Source organism: Protomyctophum bolini, assembly GCF_963924005.1.
Source record: "Protomyctophum bolini genome assembly, chromosome: 15".
In the NCBI taxonomy this organism is placed as follows: domain Eukaryota; kingdom Metazoa; phylum Chordata; class Actinopteri; order Myctophiformes; family Myctophidae; genus Protomyctophum; species Protomyctophum bolini.
In genome coordinates, this window is record NC_137876.1 from 25,212,626 (window position 1) to 25,235,434 (window position 22,809).

The following is a 22,809-nucleotide window of genomic DNA, read 5'->3' on the forward strand; positions in this document are numbered from 1 at the left end:
TGATACTATGCTCAGAGAAATAATACCTCTCTTTCTATCTCTATGTCCCGCTTTCCCCCACTGCCCCCCCCCCCCCCCCCCCCCCGACGCACACACGAACACATCCCTGGCAGAAACACACACTCAACAGAGTGGCGACGGGAGAGTTGCCATAACCTTCGTCTCTCTACCCACAATCCCCCTGGGTACTGGTCTCACCAGCTGTTGCTCCGCCCCTTCGGCTAAAAGACCTGGCCCTCTGCCACACACGTGTGCACATACAGCCAGCGGGCACGCACACACACACACACACACACACACACACGCACGCACACTATAACAAATTCACAGACGCAGACAGACACACTAATCAGCATATACACGCATGCACACTGTTAGATAGAAACACTACGTGCACGCACACACCTATGTCCACAGCTTATGTGAGACAGCTATGAGAGAGAGAGAGAGAGAGAGAGAGAGAGTGATGATGATGAGGTGTTTCCTTTATCTGATTAGAGCAGATTTCTCTGTTAAGTAAACAATTATGAAGACAGAGACAGAGCAAGACACACACACACACACACACACACACACACACACTTAACCTCCAATACCAGTTCAAATTATGATGCCAGACTCTCTCTCTCTCTCTCTGTGATAGAGTCAGCAGTCCATTCCATTATCAGCCTCTTCACAGAGAATCAATAGCCATTTATTGGGGTGCGTCGTTTGGGATGCAGGGCATGCTGGGAAGTTTGACAGCCAATTAGAGCCGTATAATTACCAGCCAATCATTGCGCTTAACGGCAGACGCCATAATTAGTTTACAAACAACAGGTTGAAATTGGCTGTGTGTGTGTGTGTGTGTGTGTGTGTGTGTGTGTGTGTGTGTGTGTGTGTGTGTGTGTGTGTGTGTGCGTGCGTGCGTGCTATGTTGAGTGCGTAACGAGAACGCTCAACCCACGGACATTCCCCACAGTCACCATAGAGGTTTAGTTAGCCAGTTTCATGAAACACAATGTACTATATATACTGTACTTATGTCGGCTGTTAAAAGTTCCAACCTTCTCATGGTTCCATTTCCAGGGCAGGAGTGAATAGCCTAAACGTCTCTGAAATAGGTAGATCTCCATTTTGGGTCCACTGAAGTAACGGAGTTATGATACTGTCCAAGTAGTGTCTCCGTTCGAAAAGTGAACCTTTTTCATTATCCATCTTATTCGTGCAATGGTCCAAAACAGAGCTACAGCTAAATCGTCTATAGTGACAACTACAACTTAGGCCATTATTATCTAATACTGTAAGTTCATAGTTCACATCAATCAGCCTCTCAAACCCATGGCTTGTTCCAATGCGTAACGTGCGTCAGCTAACCAGCCAAAAGAAAAAAACAGACATACAAGCTGTCGACGCGCCTTTTCATGGCGTGTTCACAGCTGTTATTTTGTCAGCAGCCACAGTGTAACATCAAACACACCCGATGTTTCAAAAACGTTCCCTGACGGACAATCCTATCATCTTATCAACATATTAAACAAATGCAAAGTTAAATGACGTTAGATGGCTGGTGCGGAGCCAAACATAATTATTTGATTACTTTCGCCGTTTTAATATTTAAACGTTATGATGAAAGACTCCACCGTGCATCAGTTTGTGCTCGCCTCGCCATATCTGACTGTGGGTAGGAAATCAGCTGAGCTCCGCGCACCTGAGGCTCATTTGCCCAATTGTGCTGCAGGAAGGGAAAGTTAAGGGATGGGATTGGAATTTTGGGGGGGAGGGGGGGGATTTTATTCATTAACGGGTCAAAAAATAATGACTCGTCGATTGTCCACGAGTTCATTGAGAGCCATTGAACTCGAGTCTGAATAGAGTCTGGAGTCTTTGAGGGGCGAGTCCGAGTCGAGTCTAGAGTCTCATTTGTGGCGACTGGAGTGCGACTGGAGTAGGAGTCTTTAACTCGAGCCGCCATCTCTGGTGCGTGTGCACGTGTGTCGTGCGCACGCACCAGAGATGGCGGCTCTGGGAGGTCTTTGGGAGGTGAAATAAAGTAACGGCAAAACACCAAAAGTTGAAGTATTTTGTATGCCCGATAACAACAACATGTAGTCTCTTTGTTCCTTTGTGTCTTTCTTTCAATTGTCAGTAACCTTCTCTCTCTCTCTCTCTCCTTCCACTTCCCCTGCTCTCCCTCTCTCTCTCTCTCTCTCTCTCTCTCAGGTCCCAGAGCCTGTTGAAATTCTGTCCGTTCGTCAAGGTTGTTACATCTCTCTCTCTCTCTCTCTCTCTCTCTCTCACATCAGCAGTCGGTGTGGGTCGTCCGAGCAGGGTCAGAGGTCACAGAGAGCCGCCAGCCCCCCCTCCCACCGGACCAACCTGACTGACAGCAATCAGGAGAACCTGCTTCCCTCCTCATCTCCTCTCCTCCTTACCTCGCCGCCTCCTCTCACATCCTCTCCTCTACTCTCCCTTCCATTTTTCAGATACTCTTAAAAGGTAAACACATCCAATGCAGAGAGACCGTGAAGTGCCTCGGTAAACTATGGTAAACCAAGAATCTATAGCATCAGTATTCTATCAAAGTATACGAGTCTGTACATCGAAACTAAAGGCTACTGGCCTACATGGTAAACAATGAGCCTAGTGTCTGCCTTAATAACATGCTATCTTTAACAGTGTGGTCACAGAAACATGTCCAAGTAACAAAGAAGAACAACTGACCCCCCTCTACCTCTCACGCACACAGCGAGGTTCCATTTCCTCTGTCATTTTTAATGATCCAAATCATATTCACTTCAAATCCCCCTGCGTGCACGCATGGACGCACACACACACACACACACACACACACACACACACACACACACTGGCCATAGGGAGGGCAGGTCATCTACATTAGCATAGAGTATGTTTGTTTAAAGAGTTTCAGACATGCAGACAGACCAGGTCCTGTCCACTGCATCAATAATTTCTCTCTCTCTCTCTCTCTCTCTCTCTCCCTCCATCCATTCTCTCTTTGTGTCCATCCATCCTCTCTCCCTCCCTCTCTCTCCCTCTCTCTCTCTCTCTCTCCACTCCTGTTGTTGCTAATGAAGCTATAGCAGACCTCACAGGAAGAGCTAGCGAGGAGAAAGGGGTTGTGGGGAATCAGGATGCATGGCAGGTTGCAGGGTGCGGTTGACCTTTAGACCCTCCACCACCCCAACACACACAAGCGAGTGTGCACGTGCGTGTGCCACACACCCACTTACACACATGCCCCCTTCTCTCTCTTATAAATCCAAGAGTTACAAAAGTGTGCAGCAGCGCACAGCACACTAAGCTAGTGAAATACACCTACATTTCAGGTGTGCGTGCGTGCGTGCGTGTGCGCGTGCGTGCGTTCATTTCAATATGCAGACAGTCACTTTCATTTCAGACTATAGTGAACGCTCAGACACAGGGAAATGAACCAATAAGTCCTCAAACAACTCTACATCTCTCTTCTACCTTCCTCCTAAAACAGTTATTCTCAAACTTTGTCCAAGTCAAGGGCCCACAAAATGTATGCATGTGGCTGTGCACCTTCCTGTGAATCCTGTATACCTATACCTACATGACTGCCTGCCTATAGATATGTCCCAAACCTCCCCCTCAGGTCCTCCACTGCCTCCCTAGATATGTCCCAAACCTCCCCCTCAGGTCCTCCACTGCCTCCCTAGATATGTCCCAAACCGCCCAAAAAAATGCTGTACAAACAGTTTTATTATTTGCGAGCGTAGGTCAGTCAGTCATTCAGTCCGTCCGTCCGTCCGTCACGCAACCATATATGGCCGTCAGTCCGTCATGCCTCGTGACACACTCCATATATGACCATCCTCATTATATGAAGATCACGACACTGACTTCATCAAACCCTGGATAGCCATACATGGAGAAGACTGGATCCTCTCACCCAGAAGACCCCTGCACTTTGATAACCACTGTCCTAAAAGATTAAAAGAAAATGAAAAGGATCTATGAATTCATGAATGCAGGCTTGTTTGCAGAGTAATTTATTTAACCGCAGTGTTTCCGTGTTGACCTGAACTGTGCTCTCTCCAAACAAACACACAAACTAAAGTATTAGTCAGGTCAGTAATACCTGTTATTACTGTTAACAGTTTCCACAGGAGCTGGTTACAACCACCTTAAGGACTACCAAATAGGTGAGCTGTTTCCACAATGGAGCTGGTTACAACCACCTTAAGGACTACTAATCAGCATTTGTTTTCCTGCACTTATCTGCACCTGAGTTGACCTCGGACACAGACAAATGAACGTAGCTGCTATACAGTACTTTTAAACACATTTTGAAAGACAAATGCCATTTGCTTTAAACACTTAAATAAAGAACCTCTGCTATTAGTCCCAAGACCAATCGACTGCTAAACCCTGACAAAATTGCCACTATTTGTTTCAAGTACGCTTTATAGCAAGCCAGTGTTGATTTTGAAAAATGTTCGTCGTCGACTACTTCTACTACTACTAGAAGCTCCCAACACATCACAGACAGTAGATCTGCTCTTTTCAGCAGGTAACCAAGACTAAAATCAGCCATTTACGGCACCATCAAGGCCTGACAAAATAAACTGTAGATTTAGTTGACTAAAACTAAACTAAAACACAGACATTTCAGATGTCTAAAATATGACCACTAAACTAAATCAAAATGTGCCGTCAAAACCAACACTTTCTTACCGCTTTCCGACATATAGAACTATATATAGCAACTGAACATGGTTTTGTGAACCAATTTTGTTATAATGTCATGCCAATAAAGCTCTTGAATTGAATTGAATTAATTAATTGTTTTTTAATCACAAATTGAAGACACTAGGGTTTGTTAGTGAATATGGTTTTAACAACCTGTCTGTCCCATAATGAAAATGCTGGTAATGCTTTAAGAAAACTCATTCGTTTCATATTTCTTTCAGCAACAATTTTATAACTCTCAGTCTCATGGCTACTTCAAGCCAAACTGCAACCACTTGCAACATAATCCCACACACTGGGGTTAGCGTCATCCTAAAACTGGACAGTCCACATCGAGGCCACTAGCAAATCTATGATCTAACAGAGTTCTTCCAATACGTGTTTCTAGTTCCTAGAGAGTCTACATCATATTGTTCCATCATCTTACAATAAATGCACCACGTCTCTCTGTTGTGTGTACGTACGGCGACTGTCACCAATTGATTGCCATGGCAACCCCACACCTGCCATTTGATTACTTAACCAGTCCACTTTAGATACATAAGGGCACAAAAGGGACACGGACAGACGGTTAAAACGGGTGCTATGGCAACGGGTATTGCATAGCTACTGTAGGTTCCCAACTTGCATCGTTCCCAAGTAGGCGGGTGGCCGACGGGCACAGGTCTAGTAACAGCTGATGATGAAATCATACTCCGGAACCCGACTGCGAAAGTCTATAGTACGACTTGAGAGTGAGAGAGAGTCGACAGTGTGTTGGTCTGAACTATAGTCTTCAGAGTCAAAGGAACACTCACATTTTGCATTGTGTGCCCGTCTGTACTTCTGTCTGTCTCTCTGCCTGCCTGCCAGCCTACCTGTCAGCATCTGTCAATCTCTGTTAACCTCCATTGCCCCGCGACTGTCTCAGACATCATTTGACTTTCATAATATTGCCTCTATTTTCATAAATCTGTTGTAATAATCCATACGCTATGACACACATATGTCTTTCCGTGTCCCACGTGCGCTAAAGCTGCGCCGGCGCACGATTGGCTGACAGCTTGATTGACAGCTGTGACAGGAAGCGGTGTCACGTCAGTAAACGTGCGTGTCTCCTTTAATTTACCCATCATGCCGCTGACACAGGTTCAACCGCTGGAGGTGTTTTACATGGAGCTATTAGATTAGACATGTTTCATGGTTACGTTTCACTGTGTGTGTGTGTGTGTGTGTGTGTGTGTGTGTGTGTGTGTGTGTGTGTGTGTGTGTGTGTGTGTGTGTGATGGTTGAGTGCATACAAACATCAGTCAAGGAGTGTAACATAACCCATTACATACAACAACAAGGTGGGGTTCTCGCGCGTGTGTGTCTGTAGACATCAGATGCTGTGGCTACAGAAGGGTAAACGGTGTGTGTGTGTGCATGTGTGCGTGCGTGCATGTGCGTGCTCGTGCGTATCACATTGTTGTTTTGATGCGTGCGTGCCTGTGTGGATTCCTGTGAATTATTGACAGTGTCCAATAATTTCATTTGCTTGTGTTGTGTGTGTATATGCAAGTCACTTTACATATTATACTGCATGAATAACATTTGCAAGTTTACACGTGTCCACATACACACTCGGACACAACCGACTTTGCATATACTCTACTACGTACGTATATGTATAGGCCTAGCATTTGAGAGCTCTCAAGTGCACCAGACAACACTGACAGGTTGCTGCCCACACCACACAACACTGACACGTTGCTGCCCACACCACACAACACTGACACGTTGCTGCCCACACCACACAACACTGACACGTTGCTGCCCACACCACACAACACTGACAGGTTGCTGCCCACACCACACAACACTGACAGGTTGCTGCCCACACCCAGCACAAAACACTGACAGGTAATGAGTGCATGGCACCCCCTTATCTGCAGGATATATACATTACTTACTCATATTACAGCGTCACACAAAAACATCAAAAGTACCAGATCCGCAAGCTCGGAACACGTTTTGAGCTTGTAGATCCATTCCTTTCCTTTTCTTAAAAGATGACCTATTTTTGCATTTGCCAAACTGGACATTACTTTTGTTATGTTAGCGTGCAAGCATTTATTTTGTCACAGTGACAAATATCCCAAACAAGTTGTGGGCTCAATCAATTAAAGACCGGTTTGACTAATATATATATACAGCTCAGTGGCCTTGTGGTTAGAGTGTCCGCCCTGAGACTGGGAGGTCGGGGTTCGATCCCCAGCCGGGTCATACCAAAGACTCTAAAAATGGGACCCAGTGCCTCCCTGCTTGACACTCAGCATCAAGGGTTGTATTGGAGCGTAAGTCCCTGCGACATACGTAGTAGCATCATGTCCAGGGGGTGTACTTGTCCATCAAGCTGCCACACGCTACAGAAACAGGCTCCTGCCCTATGGGCCTCATGGCTCGGCAAAGCTTACTTATGTATACGTATAGGCTTTGGCTTGTTGGTTGGCATAGGGTACTTGTAGCGATGCCCCTGGGGAAGACCTCTCTGCATTAGACCCATTAGGATCAGTGTGCTATACCTCCCTATGGGGCGCACAGGGAGCAGTTAGGGGGTTCAGCGTCTCGCTCGGGGACACCTGGGCGGAGCCGGGGATCAAACCGGGGACCTTGTGATTTAAAGTGGGCCTGCTCTACCTGCTGACCCACTGCCCCACAGCCGTGAAACCAACCGCTTTTGTGTGTGGAAGCCATCGTTTGTATTTCTGCGGCGAACCTCTCCTCACACAAAGAGCAGATACATGACTGCTCTCTCTCTCTTCTTTCTTTCTATCTCCCTCCATCTCTTTCACACACCCCCAAACTGGTGCCTAGACAGCCCTGTGCACGCACACATGCGCGCGTGTGTGCACGCACATGCACGCGCGCACACACACACACACACACACACACACACACACACACACACACACACACACACAAACACACGCACCTCTACGCAGACAAAGAGAGGTTGACTCTCTCTTGATGTTATGCAAATGTAACCAGCTGTCGTTTTATTTGAACACAGACCCTGTCTACCTCTCCTATCCTCTCTCTCTCTCTCTGATGAGAGAGAGAGAGAGAGAGAGAGAGAGAGAGATGGACGGGCAGTAAAAACCACAGGTTTGATGCCCTGTCCCCCGTCGTTATTACTACACCTAGTCTGAGCTCACAATGAACACAACAATGTCAACAACAAGAAAGTAGAGAGGGATGAAAGAGCATGCACGTGCGACGTGTGTGTGTGTGTGTGTGTGTGTGTGTGTGTGTGTCTGTGTGTGTGCGTGTAGGAGTGTGTGTTCTAACAGGTGTTATCGTCTCCAGGCACTCTGCCTCCTGCCAGGTGCTATGCCAGGCTGTTACTGAGTTATCTAGTCAAATACACTTGTGCATGCACACACGCACACACACACACACACACACACACACACACACACACACACGTGCACGCACGCACGGGCAGTCACAGTCACTGCTGTTGCTAACTTCAAGGAACAGCAATGTCCCTATGTCCTAACCTATGTTGGATTTAAGAAGGCCCACTCCACAGAAACTGCACTCCACAGAAACTGCCCTGCTGGCAGTCACAGAAGCACTACATGCTGCCCAAGCTGCTTCCCACTCTGCAGTACTGATCCTCCTAGACCTATCGGCAGCATTTGACACAGTGAACCACCAGCTGCTCCTAGACACCCTAGCGGATCTAGGCATCGGTGGAACGGCACTAAAGTGGTTCTCTTCCTACCTCACCGACCGGACCTACCAGGTTTCCTGGAAAGGTCTGTTATCATCCCCCCGAACCCTCCAAACTGGGGTCCCACAGGGATCGGTTCTTGGTCCCCTCCTTTTCTCACTGTACACTAAATCCCTTGGCACTATCATCTCTGCTCACAATATATCCTATCACTGCTACGCCGATGACACACAACTGTTTCTATCCTTCCCCCCCTCTGCCACTCAGGTGGAAGAGCGCATCACCGCATGCCTGGCTGACATCTCACAGTGGATGTCCTCCAACCACCTCAAACTGAACCCAGACAAGACTGAGCTTCTCTTCTTCCCAGCTAAGTCCTGCCCTATGCGGGAGCTAACTATCTCCATAGACAACGCCCTGGTAACGTCTGTCCCAACAGCCAGGAATCTTGGTGTTGTCCTGGACAGTCAGCTCTCGTTCAAAACTCACATCACAGCTGTCACTCGATCCTGTAGGTTCACACTCTATAACATACGACGAATTAGACCGTTCCTCACCCAGGAATCAGCCCAGCTCCTAATCCAGACAACAGTCTTGTCAAAACTTGACTATTGTAACTCCCTCCTTACTGGCCTACCAGCATGTGCACTTAAGCCTCTCCAGCTGATCCAAAATGCTGCAGCTCGCTTGGTCTTCAACCAGCCAAAATTCTCACATGTCTCCCCCCTGCTCCGCTCCCTCCACTGGCTCCCGGTCGCTGCCCGCACAGAATACAAAACCCTGATGCTGGCATTCAAAGCAACCAAAGGTATGGCTCCCCCATATCTTGCAAGTATGATCGAACCCTACAAACCCTCCCGCTCACTCAGATCAGCCAACGCAGGGAAGCTGGAAGTACCCTCACTAAAAACGCCGGGACAACGCTCCACACGTCCCAAACTCTTCTCCCTTCTGGCTCCAAAACTGTGGAATGCACTTCCCATTGCAGTCAGAACTGCAGCATCACTCCCAATCTTCCGCCGCAGTCTGAAAACCCACCTTTTCAGACTCCATCATGGCCCATAGCACTTACCCCACCCCCTTAGATAGCAATTCTAGTAGTCATAGCACGTCATAGTACATATGTGTAGCATAGTAGTATAGATGTATAGCTTATATGTATAGTTTCATTATAGATATTCCACTGTTACTTTCTTAGCTACGCATGTTTCATGATAAATGTCTTTATGTGATGTATTCCCATGCTTTTGTTCTTGCTTAATGTAAGTCGCTCTGGATTAAGAGCGTCTGCTAAATGCCTAAATTGTAAATTGTAAATTGTATGTCCTGATGTTTAGAGTACCAATAGGGGGTGCTGTTGCACCACGTTTAGAGTACCAATAGGGGGTGCTGTTGCACCTCTCGCTTCAGAGTTCAGACTGGTCTGATTTTTATATTATTAGAAAATAATAAGAAAAAATAAAAAGATAATAGATCTACAAGCTTGTAGATCTGCACATTTCCACTGCTTCTCGTATGTCAAAGTAAAGCGTTAGTAAAACTAAATAGGGAGATGCGATGTGTCTGCCCGTCCTGGCAGTGACAATATACTACAGTATATATATGCATACTACACATATTGTATATTGTGTAGTATTATGTCTGAGATAAAGTTCATCGTCATATTATACGTCTCATTGTGTGGAGAAGCCTGTATCCAATGTGCCATACGTGTATGTGTGCTGTGCAGTATATGAGAGCGATGTGACATGTTATGTGTGCAGTATGATAGTAACATGACAATGCAGCATGAAGTCACTAGATGGGGCTGTACATTTTACATTTGTCCTGCTCATTTGCTATCCTATCCTTTACCTTTAAGGATGGAGTGCCATGATTTTATTCCAGTTTTTTCATGTTTATGAGGTGACAGTTCTTCATTAGACTCCTTGGTGTGGTTGTTATGTGCAATGATGTCTTCCCTTTGTATTTAGGGTTTCTTTCAGGAGGCTGAAACCTTGACAGTCAAACGTGGCAATGAAAAAATAAAATCAGTGATATTGTGACATCACACCATGATCCCCTCCCCCTTTATCATACAACAGCTGTGGGTGCGGCTTCAGTTCAGGTGGATCATCACCCATCACCACCCACCAGGCAAACCAGGCATACTTAATGAACTGGTGGGCGTGTCCATAATAAAAACAACATTTTAACAAAAACAATCTTCCTCCTTATATTATAATAATACCTGATGATCATGTTTTAGGATGGAAAGAATCACGGCACTCCATCTTTGAGAGTAGTGTGATGCACTCAAGACGAGTCACATAATAAGAACATCAGAAGTACAAAAATGGCTCCGGTTTTCTTATGTCGGATGTCCAGAATTATCAACAAAGAAGCATTAGCACCTCAAATAAAAAAATAAAAATGAATGCATCTTGGGAGGAAATGACAGCAACAGTTCACCAGTTCTGGTAATGGTCCTGTGAGAAGCATTCCTCAGTCCAAGACAAAAAGCAGCTAAATTATGTCCGGTGATGAGCTTATAAGAGAATGTGTGAAATGTATGAAGGAAAAACGGATGTCGTTGCTGTCGGGCAGAAACGTCTTCTGACCTTTTGTGTTTTTTCGTAAATTAACTCCCTAATACTTGATCACACTACAGAGCGTCACACCAAAGCATCAACAGCAGCAGAGCCACAAACTCGAAATGTGGCATGAAGCGTTTTAAGTTTGTAGATCTGCTACTTTTTAATTTAAATCCTGAAAAGTAACAGTTTGTCTGAGCTATAGCTACATCCTTAGTTCCACCTGACAAACAATAATATAGACTTTGGTGCATATACCAAGGAGTCGAGACCCAATGAAATAGTTTCAGCGTTCGTTGTCCTGTTGCACGTCCAGAACCGCAGGTCTTCAGAGCCGCTGGCTTTAGGACGGGGAAGGCGGCATGCAGGGCAGCCACAATTAATATCAAATATCTAAATACTGAATCGAGCAACTTAAATTGGGTGTAGATGAATAAAATGACCAAAAGGGATTTTTTTTTTATGTGAAATATCCTTTTAAGTGTACAGTATGCACACAAAGACAGACTTAAGACAAATTCCCCTCGCTCAACCGCTCTCTGATTGTTCACTCATTAGACACACACGGGCACGCGCGCGCGCACACACGCACAAGCACACTCGCGCGTGCGCGAGTATGCGTGCATACGCTTGTTTTGCATCTTCCATTAGACAAACAGCCACAGTATGTAATTAGCGTCCGTCTGGCTGGCTGTCTGTGTGTCCGTCTATTGATCTTCAAACAACACATGGTCTTTGGACAGAGCGTCCGTCTGCTCTGGAACACTAAAGACCTCTAAGTGAAACTTTGAAAGGCTCCATTGAAGTCCTAATGGCGTTTGTTTTAAAAGGTCTGTCAGCGAGTATACAACTATATACTTTCAGACTGCTATTTTGTTTCATAATGCCGATCTCGGATAAGTTACTATATGCTCTTTATCTAAAGTGTGCCCTTCGGTGAGTGACAGCTCTGTCAGCGCACCTGTTAATCATTTTGATGTTGAGTTGTCCCCGCGCCAAGTGTTCATCAGCACCGCCATAAAGGCAAGCCGTCTCTGCAAGGTTGCAGGTGAGGACATCCAAGGGCTCTATAGTGAAACGGCACGCTTCAGTTCAGCACTTTAAAGGCCTATACCCAGTAACTTTTCCAATTCCATAAAAGTTGTGGACGCAGATGGCCTCTACAGTGCAGTGCAGTGCAGGGGTCTACAGCGTTTCTCAGGCCAAGGACCCCTCAGCTGAGAGAGAGAGATGAAGCATCCACTTCCACCGCATGTTGCATAAAGTTCTGTTGCAGATTAAACATTGACACAGATATGGATAGCTTCATTGACTATCAGTGGTGTATGTTATTTTGTTTATTTATCATATTAAAGATGCAGTGCCACCATCAGGTATTATTACAATATAAGCGGGAAGAACCTTATCCAAAAAATGTACAGTATTTGTTAAAATCATGCTTTTATGTGGACACCAGTTCATTAGGTATGCCTGGTTTGCCTGGTGGGTGGTGATGGGTGGTGATCCACCTGAACTGAAGCCGCAACCACAGCTGTAGTTGTATGATAAAGGGGGAGGGGTTAGGGGAGGGGCTGATAGTGTGGTGTCATTATATTACTGTTTACTTCATTGGCCCGTTTGACTGTCAAGGTCAAGTTAATACACCATTGCACATAAAAACAACTCCAGGGTGTCTAATGAAGTACTGTCACCTCATAGACACATGAAAAACTGGAAAAATAAAAATAATTGTGGCACTCCATCTTTAAGACATTACAACTTAAACCCTCAACACTCACAGTAGTAAACTCGATTGACTTGATTTGCACTTTTTTCTCTCTACACCAAACCACTTTGCCTCCGTGGTCTAGGACCTGTGGGTCGGGACCCCCAGCTGGGGGGTCCCCACATGATTTTGGAGGGGTCCACAGATGACAGTGAAGTGACAATTAAAGGACTTTTAAGAGAGTTTTCATACCTCCAACCAAACAATTAAATAAATAAATGGAGAAATACCATACTGCATCAAAAGTAATGAACAAACTATACTATAAAAACCACACAACGCCTCACACTGCGAGGCATTGTGGCCTTGTATAGATCTGCTATTTTCACAATATTTGCCTGTGGAACTGAATCTAACCAAATCCAAGTTCTTGTCAAGGTGGGGGCCCTGAAAAGTTTGAGAACCACTGGTCTAGGACTCTGCAAAAGTACATTTTGTAAGACCATCACTCAATATCAACGCGTATACTATCGCGATACATATCGTATCGTGGCCTCTGTCTCATCGTGAGCTTGTAGGCAATACCCCTACAAGGGTACTTACTGTATTCATCCATATATACACACATTCTGTGGGCAGCTGGACCTGACTTGATCAAACATTAAACATTATATTCCACAACATAATAATCCCACTGGAAACATAGAGGAGATAACAAGACAGGATTAATAAGAGAGAGAGAGAGAGAGAGAGAGAGAGAGAGAGAGAGAGAGAGAGAGAGACAGAGAGAGAGAGGCGGTGATGAGAGAGGAAAGGACAATGAGATGGAGAGATAGAGAGATGAGGGGATTAACACAGACCGATGGAGACCTAGACCGAGAGGAGAGGAGATAGGAGGAGAGAGGAGGGGATTAACACAGACCGATGGAGACCTAGACCGAGAGGAGAGGAGATAGGAGGAGAGAGGAGGGGATTAACACAGACCGATGGAGACCTAGACCGAGAGGAGAGGAGATAGGAGGAGAGAGGAGGCGGCTAGGGTTGATATTTATCTCATCCCTTCTTCCGCTCTACAGGGAGGAGAGCAGGGTGACTCACTCAGTGAGAAGACGACACAACAAGGATGAGAGAGAGCTTTCTTCTACAAGATGGTGTGTATGTGTGTGTGTTTCCTCTACAGTTCATAAGTGGGTGTGAGTGTATTTGCCGTTTGTGTGCGTGCGTGCGTGTGGACAGGCAGACAGGGTCCCTAAGGGGTCCTTTGGGTCCTGTGGACAGTGAAGGTCAGGCCACAGAGGCTATACTTCTACATGCCTGAACACAAATAGAAAAATATGACTCTGTGACACACAGAGAGAGAGAGAGAGAGAGAGAGAGAGAGAGAGAGAGAGAGAGAGAGAGAGAGAGAGGCATAATGAGATGAGGTAGAGTCAGAGACTGAAAGGGAGCAGTAATAAGCCATACAGAGAGATAAAGAAAGACAATAAGAGAGAGACACGGGAGCCAAATAAGCCAAATAAATCAATAGAGTAAACAGGCCCCATTTTGTATAAATATGTTATCACTGGCAGGGTTGGGAAGTTATTATGCAACACCGTTATGTAATCAGAGTAAAAAAACAACCCTGTAACTGTAACGTTTTATACAGTAATGTGTAATCTGGATTACAGTAACGGGGATTACATTCTCCCCTTCCCCTCAGCAAATAAATTACAGCACCTGACCAAACAAACGATCTAATGATCAACTTGAAATACCAGTATGGAACATGATGCAACGGTTTGGTCCGTATAGGCTCTACGCTGTGTGTGTGTGTGTGTGCGCGTGTGTGTGTGTCGCTGCCGGCTAGTGGCTGCACACTGGCACTGCGCAGTGACCGGCACATCCACAAGCTCAGAACACGGCGCAAAGCTTGTAGATCTGCTACTTTTGCCATATAAAAAACAACTACATTTGGTTCCTGAGAAGTAACAGTTTTGGATACATGAGGTTTCTAACACGAAACAGTGGTTACTCAAGTACTATACTCGAGTTAAATGTTGAGGTACGTTTTACCTTACTACTGAGTACACAGTTTACACAATACTCCTATACTATATTTCAGTCAAATTTTAACCGCTACAATTAACTTCAATGTAATTGTTACTTATTTGTTATTACAAAATATGCATTAAGCACTTAAGCCTTATTAACAGTTCTACTGCATAGCCCGTGTTCCCCGCTATTTAATCCAATATTCTACGCTGCCGAGATCAGATTGTTTTATTACCCTTAGAGCATACGCCAAAGTATTTGCAGCTTTCAACCACGAAAATAGTCTGACATCTGACAAACCAAATAGTCAGATGGTTTGTTGATCAGAAGAACCAGCGGCCATGACAATGCGAAACGAAACCACTCTGCACAGCATGTTGTGGTTGTCTAAACAAACGGCCCGTTCACATGCATTGGGCTCAATTTCCCAGAAGCCCTAGCAGCCCAGAGGATGACTTGATTTCCGGTTTCGTCATCATAACGCAACGGCCTCGTCACCAGGTCCGGGACAAATCCGCTATTTATTTTTAATTATTTTAAAACGGCGAATTAAACGCATTAAACAAATAGCGGGTTTAGTGTATTACGCGTGTTAAATACCTAACCTATTCGGAAATAGACGATCAACTATTCGATCGGCTTACAAAGTGTCATATTGCAACACGTTGTATAATTATTTTCGAAACTTTTTATTCTTTTCTTTTTTCACCCAGTGTCAATTGTCTAGTGTAATCCTGGTCGCTATACACTCCCTCTGCCAACCTGGGGAGAGCAACGGACTGACCTCATGCTTCCATCCATGCATGAGGAGTCCAAGCCGCATCTTTTCAGCTGACACGGGGGAGTTTCCCCGGTTGGATGGCGGAAGGAACACGTTATTGCAACCAGTTCCTTTCCCCTCGATCAGGCACCCCGGCTGGCCAGGGGGAGGCAGTATAGAGACCAGGATTAATTAATGTGTTTTGTGAGGGTACCTACCCTAGGGGACACAGGCAGAACATGCAAACTCCACACAGAATGGTTTGACAAACTTTTTAAAGTTATTAGTACTTTTAACGTTGGTTCTCCATAAAGTACATATTTATGCCAATAGCTTATACTTTTGTATACTTTTTATCTCAAGTAAAATCTTGAATACAGGACTTGTATTCAAGTACTTGTATGGTGTTGTAATGCTGACTGCTGTAAGTACTTTTGGTCTTCCTCAGCGAGTTGTGAGCAGTGATCTCAGGGTGTAGGCTTCACCTCTGCTGTGAGACATCCAGAGGGTTGCAAAAGGTCATCTTTGAGTTGATGCAAGGTCATGTTAGCACGGTGAGAACACCACCCGCTCCTATAGAATGAACTGATGGACAGGAGGAGGTCAGCCAGAGGGGTCAAAGGTCATCATAACACACACACGCACGCGCACACACACACACACACACACACACACACACACACACACACACACACACACACACACACAGGTAGGTACTAGGGCTCATCAGGAGACTAAAGCCTGACACTGTTCCAAAGTCTGAGCAAAGGTCGGACAGGGCATAGGCAATAACACCCCCCCCCCCCCCCCCCCCCCCTCATTTACAAGTTACACAAGTTAATTGCATGTAGAACAGCTTCCCTCCCAATAACGAGTTACACGAGTTACGTTTTAATTGTTTTATTTGCGTTTTTAATACGTTTTAAGATCTTACAGGGTTTCCATTAGGGAACATATTATGTTCCCTCAGTCCTATACGCTCATTCTGTAGCTCCGAGATGAGGTCACCCCCACCGCGGTTCAGAAACGGCGCATGGTTTCCAAAAGGAACGCTTCTTACCCTTTTCTGCACAATGAATCCAAAAAGTGAAGGGCTACTATAGCGTGCTAAACTAATTTTAATTTAGGAACGGCCAAGAGACATTTAAACGGTTAAACGAGCGTTTAATCATTTGTGTCCTGTGTGTGGTCATAACATTCTTGTTTAGGTACAGTAAGATACAAAACGAAACAAAAAAAACGGAAATGGAAATGTAAAATCCGCTGGTCTAATGCTGTCTATGGGGATGCAGCATTTTAGAACGCTAACGCTTCTTTTTGGGATAAAAAGAGGCTACATTTGTGCCTCATTTCCCAAAACGATATGATCCTCGGATACAAAAAGTATGCTTTGGGTGGATTAAATGACATTTGCGGCAGCCGGTATCAGAGTGTTTGACTGTACTTGGGCTGTTTTTTACATTTATATTCAATAAACTATTCAATCAATCAATCAATCAAATGCATTGGACTAGCTGTTCTACCTCCTGAGCCGCAGCTGCCCCTTTCACACTTTGTCCATCCCATGTTCATTCCCTATGTGACTTAACCATTCTCTATACCTCTGCCCTGGCTCTCTCCACCAGTCTCCATTCTTTCTCTCTTCTCCCTGATCTTCCACATCTATCCTCTCCTCCTCTCGCTCCCATGCACTACACATCCATGTCTCCACCCCTACCCCCCCTCTCTCTGTCTCTATGTCTCTCGCCCGCGTCCTCTCCATCATGTAATTATCATCTTCTCTCCTCTAATCTCTCTGCTCGCTACAACCCCAGCCTGTCTGTCTGCCATTCATTAGCACTGCGCTGCAGCCAAATCAATCACACACACACACGCCTGCATGCACATGCACATGCGCGCGCACACACACACACACACACACACGCACATGCGCGCGCGCACACACACACACACACACACACACACACACACACACACAGACACAGACACACACACACACACACACACCAGGCTTTCTTAAAATGTCATCCTCAAACTTTTCACAATCAATTAAGTGGGAGATTAATGAGGCCAATTTAGCAGGAACATGGCTCTTTCCCCCGCTATTCTCCCCTCCCCTCCCCTCCCCTCCCCTCCCCTCCCCTCCCCTCCCCTCCCCTCCCCTCTCCTCTCCTCTCGTGTACAATGAAATGCACACACATACTCATTGGACAAACAAACGTGCACGTCGTGCATGTTGTGCACACACACACACACACACACACACACACACACACACACACACACACACACACACACACACACACACACACCTAGAGTCTTGGGTAATTAAGCGTTGTGTGTTAGCCTGACAGTGGGAGAGACAGGCAGATGAATGGACACACACATGGTTTTACATACTGGGACACAACTCACTCCTGAACCCACTCACCTCCCTCACCCTGCATACTACAAAACACCAAGAACCTGATGTTGGATAGGAAACTGTGGAGGGTAGCGATCTGAGGCTAGACCTCACTCTAACTAACAACTAACTAACTAACAGAAAAGACACTAGCTCTGAGGGACTATACGGGCAACCATAATAATACTAATTTAACCACTTACCATAAACATGTCTTTCAACTCTCTCTCTCTCTCCCTCTCTCCCTCTCCCTCTCCAGGTATGTGTCAGTTCTAATCCTTCAGTTTTCTCCAACCCCCTTCCATTTGGTTGTCATAGCAACTCACCAGGGATTGTTATTCCATGGTATTATGGGATGTGTGGGGGCATTGGGACATGGTGTTAACACTTACACATGACAAGACAATGTTCACATGCACCCGCTCTGTTCTGTTCTGTTCTGTTGTGACTGAGGGTGATCTGGCTGCTACGCCTCTATGCTCTGGAGGGGTGGGCAACTTTGATGATGGAAATGCCCACTATATTTTAACACTCACTCCAGAGGGCCACTATATTTCCACACTCACTCCAGAAGGCCATTATATTTCAACACTCACTCCAGAAGGCCATTATATTTCAACACTCACTCCAGAGGGCCACTATATTTCCACACTCACTCCAGAGGGCCACTATATTTCCACACTCACTCCAGACGGCCACTATATTTCAACACTCACTCCAGAAGGCAACTATATTTCCACACCCCAGAGGGCCACTATATTTCCACACTCCAGAGGGCGACTATATTTCCACACTCCAGAGGGCCACTATATTTCCACACTCACTCCAGAGGGCCACTATATTTCAACACTCACTCCAGAAGGCCACTATATTTCAAAACTCACTCCAGAGGGCCACTATATTTCCACACTCACTACAGAGGGCCACTATATTTCAACACTCACTCCAGAGGGCCACTATATTTCAACACTCACTCCAGAGGGCCACTATATTTCCACACTCACTCCAGAGGGCCATTATATTTCAACACTCACTCCAGAGGGCCACTATATTTCAACACTCACTCCAGAAGGCCACTATATTTCAAAACTCACTCCAGAGGGCCACTATATTTCCACACTCACTCCAGAGGGCCACTATATTTCAACACTCACTCCAGAGGGCCACTATATTTCAACACTCACTCCAGAGGGCCACTATATTTCCACACTCACTCCAGAGGGCCACTATATTTCCACACTCACTACAGAATGCCACTACCCACTATATTTCCACACTCACTCCAGAGGGCCACTATATTTCAACACTCACTCCAGAAGGCCACTATATTTCAACATTCACTCTAGTGGGTCACAACATTTCAACACTCACTCCAGAGGGCCACTATATTTCCACACTCACTCCAGTGGGTCACAATATTTCAACACCGATCGCATCGCTCCACAGCCTAGATGCGCTTGTTGCGCAATCCTCTGTGTTGCAAAACAGTGACACGTCATCGAAAATGTTCCCTGCCTGTTTGACGAACCTCCCGTTGTTGTCGATTGCATTTTTAGTGTTGTGGCTATTGTAGCTGCTACACACACATTCACAACAACATCCGGTCTGTCAGAAAAAGTGGTCCAGGCGCTATAAACGATGGGCACATTTTATTAATGCCTGGATTAAATAGGCCCTTAAGGTGTTAATTGGAATCCTGAAAAATATTTTTTTTATTTAATTTCAAATGCATTTAGTTATGTTAACTTTAGGATCTTAAAAACAAATACATTGGGCATAAAACAATTGAAATACTAGTCAAGACTCATTAAGCTACTAATACAGACTGAAGTAATTAAAGCGGGTTATGTTTCTCCAAGCTGCATGTCAGTACCATACCTGTGTGTGTGTGTGTGTGTGTGTGTGTGTGTGTGTGTGTGTGTGTGTGTGTGTGTGTGTGCGTGAGTTTATGCGTGTGTGTGTGTGTGTGTGTGTGTGTGTGTGTGTGTTGCTCCTCTACGTGTTCGGTATCGTGTTAACACTCACGCTTGACATAACAATGTTCGTTGCGGCTGAACACACGATGCTTAGACAGCACAACAGGGAATACACCAGCTGTGTGTGTGTGTGTGTGTGTGTGTGTGTGTGTGTCTGTGTGTGTGTGTGTGTGTGTGTGTGTGTGCGTGTGTGTGTGTGTGTGTGTGCACGCGCACAGACATTTATTCCAGTGTGTTGCTACAAAAACAAAGAGTATCGATTGCGTAAGATCATAGTGTTCCTCTATCACATACAGTCCGTGAGTGTGCGTGCGTGCACACACGTGTGTGTGTGTGTGTGTGTGTGTGTGTGTGTGTGTGTGTGTGTGTGTGTGTGTGTGTGTGTGTGCGCGTGCGTCTGATCACGTGTGAATATAGAAGATGTTACTACTGTAGCTGCATGTTAACTGATAAGAAATAGAGGATGTACAAGATTAAAACCAGGACACACACACACACACACACTCTCTCTTTCCTCACGCTCATGCACCCACTAGCTTGCGGGGGTTCAGCTGATATATCTCAGTCATTATCATTCTTTCATAATTCCATGTAATAATTTTCCTGTGCTGAACCTCATCATGTTGGGGCAGATTTTACACTCCGTTAGCGCTCCAACTGATACCGCATACGCACGCCTTCATTTTGGATGGGCCCAAACATATGATTAAATATGTATTCGGCAGCATTCATGTATTATCCATGTATTATTATTATTATACGTGTGTGTGTGCGTTTGATTCTATTCATGTTTATATAGTATATTTTGCACATACTGTACCTAGTAGTAGTAGTAGTATATTTAACCACATGCCTCAGCATCCGTATTGTGGGGAAAGCTATACTCAGAACATAACAGATGGACCAGCTCACAACGTGGCTAGTTCCATTGAAAGCCTCCCCCACAATGCCAGAAAACAGAGAATACACTAGCATAAAGCTCTGAGGAACTCCATGACAACGTGGCCAGAAATCAGAATATTGATCCCACAATGATACATATAGAGAGGGCTGCATGATGTTACGGAAGTCTTCCTGCCTCACAGGTGTGCCGTTAGCATAGAAGCCAGACAATCAATAGCCAGCGGAGTAAAAGAAGAAAACCTCAGTGTTTGTTTCCATTCCAACATGGTTTAGCTTAAATCACTGCATCCGGCTACACCATGAATATAGACCACCCACTCTGAAATGCAGCTTTCTCACTGCTCCACTTAAAATGTCCTGGATTGTTGCAATGAATGAAAAGTCAGCTGAGGTGTTTTGCTGACTTGCTTTGGTCAATTGTGTGGTAAATACTGTATTACGTTAAGAGCACAAGACATGATGAAGTGTGTGTGTGCGTGCGTGACTGTGTGCGTGGTGCGTGCATTTCCTACCTGTAGGATGTGACTACCGAGGTGCGGCTCGAAGATCCCTGAGGCAACAACACTGGGACGTATCCTACGCTGTGCTCCAATCGCTACAACACACACACACACGCACACAATCACATGCACACACACACACACACACACACACACACACGCACACACACACACACACACACACACGTGCACACACACAGGGAGGGAAAAAAAACACAAGACAGGACAGGAAAAGACTGGTGAGACACACATTTATACGAGCAAAGCTACACACACACAGGCACACGGACGGACGGACACACACACACACACACACACACACACACACACGGATGCACTCACATTTATAGGATCTAGCATGACGAACACACATGGCACAGGACAAGAGGAATGTTTGGTGTCAACCCTGATGATGTTAAATACAGGACGGACAGGTTAGCATGAGTGGCTAATCAGCTAGCATAATGCATATCGTCGCTGTTGGCAGAAACCTTGTAAACTGTTATTTTTCAGGAAACTGGGGGGAGGGGGGAATATTCTGTGTTCCAATGGCTCCAATGTAGTTAGTGACATTTAAACAGTTCAAATATACAAGGTTTCTTTCCTGACAGCAACGATATGACTAATCACACCTCCATGGTATAATATCATTGCTTATTACACGACAAATTGGTTGAATGGTTGATTCTGATTGGTCAATCGCCGAATTCAGCGGTGTGTTATTTCTTGATAATGGCCGCTCCGCTTTCACTACATTTATGTTAAAAGTAGCCGTGTGATAAGCAGGATAATGTATGACGTGTTTAAGAACAATGCACGTGCAGGATGATTAAGTATACCTTCGACTTCGTCTCTGTGTTTAAACATCCTGTCGGTCATTATTTTTCAACGACGACCGCTGAGCCATACATTATCCATTGCATTGTAAACAATCCTCATAGTGTTACATTTGTAGCGTATACAAATGTAAACAAAAATGACCCTTATAAAAAAGATAGCTAGATAGATAGATAGATAGATAGATAGATAGGACATTTCATAATCATCTAACCAAAAAAGGTTAACACAAATGCGTGACATTTTATAAAATAATAAATGTCTTAATTCATCATATAGTGGGACAGTAAAACAGAAAATACATTTCATTTTCGATTTCTTCCATTCCTGCTAAACATGCACCAAGTCTCTGTGTGTGTGTGTGTGTGTGTGTGTGTGTGTGTGTGTGTACGTACGTACGTACGTACGTACGTACGTACGTACGTACGTACGTACGTACGTACGTACGTACGTCTTTAATCCACGTAACTCGAGAACCGTTCGCCCCACCGACATTTTTTTTTGACACACGTGTTCCACACCACCACAGGGAGTGCAGTGCCCGGAGTCCGTCGGATAGCTGGTTGTCCAGAACCAGCACAAAATCCTTTGCCCGGGCTCTGGACCTGATCACCCCTATACTGTATCTCCATCTAATGGAGCTGGCCAGTTCTGACATCACAACACTTCATATTTGGGTATGCCTGACACAGAACTCCATTACT

General features: G+C 45.3%; 1 protein-coding gene across 1 annotated transcript in view; it reads right to left on the reverse strand.

Annotated features, from left to right (window-relative positions):
• npas3 (neuronal PAS domain protein 3) overlaps positions 1-22,809 on the reverse strand; it is a gene marked incomplete at its 5' end in the record, with an annotated part of 340,921 nt that overhangs the window by 134,828 nt on the left and 183,284 nt on the right. The window contains one exon of the mRNA XM_080784290.1: positions 21,281-21,363. Coding sequence (XP_080640416.1) covers positions 21,281-21,363 — 83 coding nt within the window. The remainder of the gene's footprint in view (positions 1-21,280; positions 21,364-22,809) is intronic.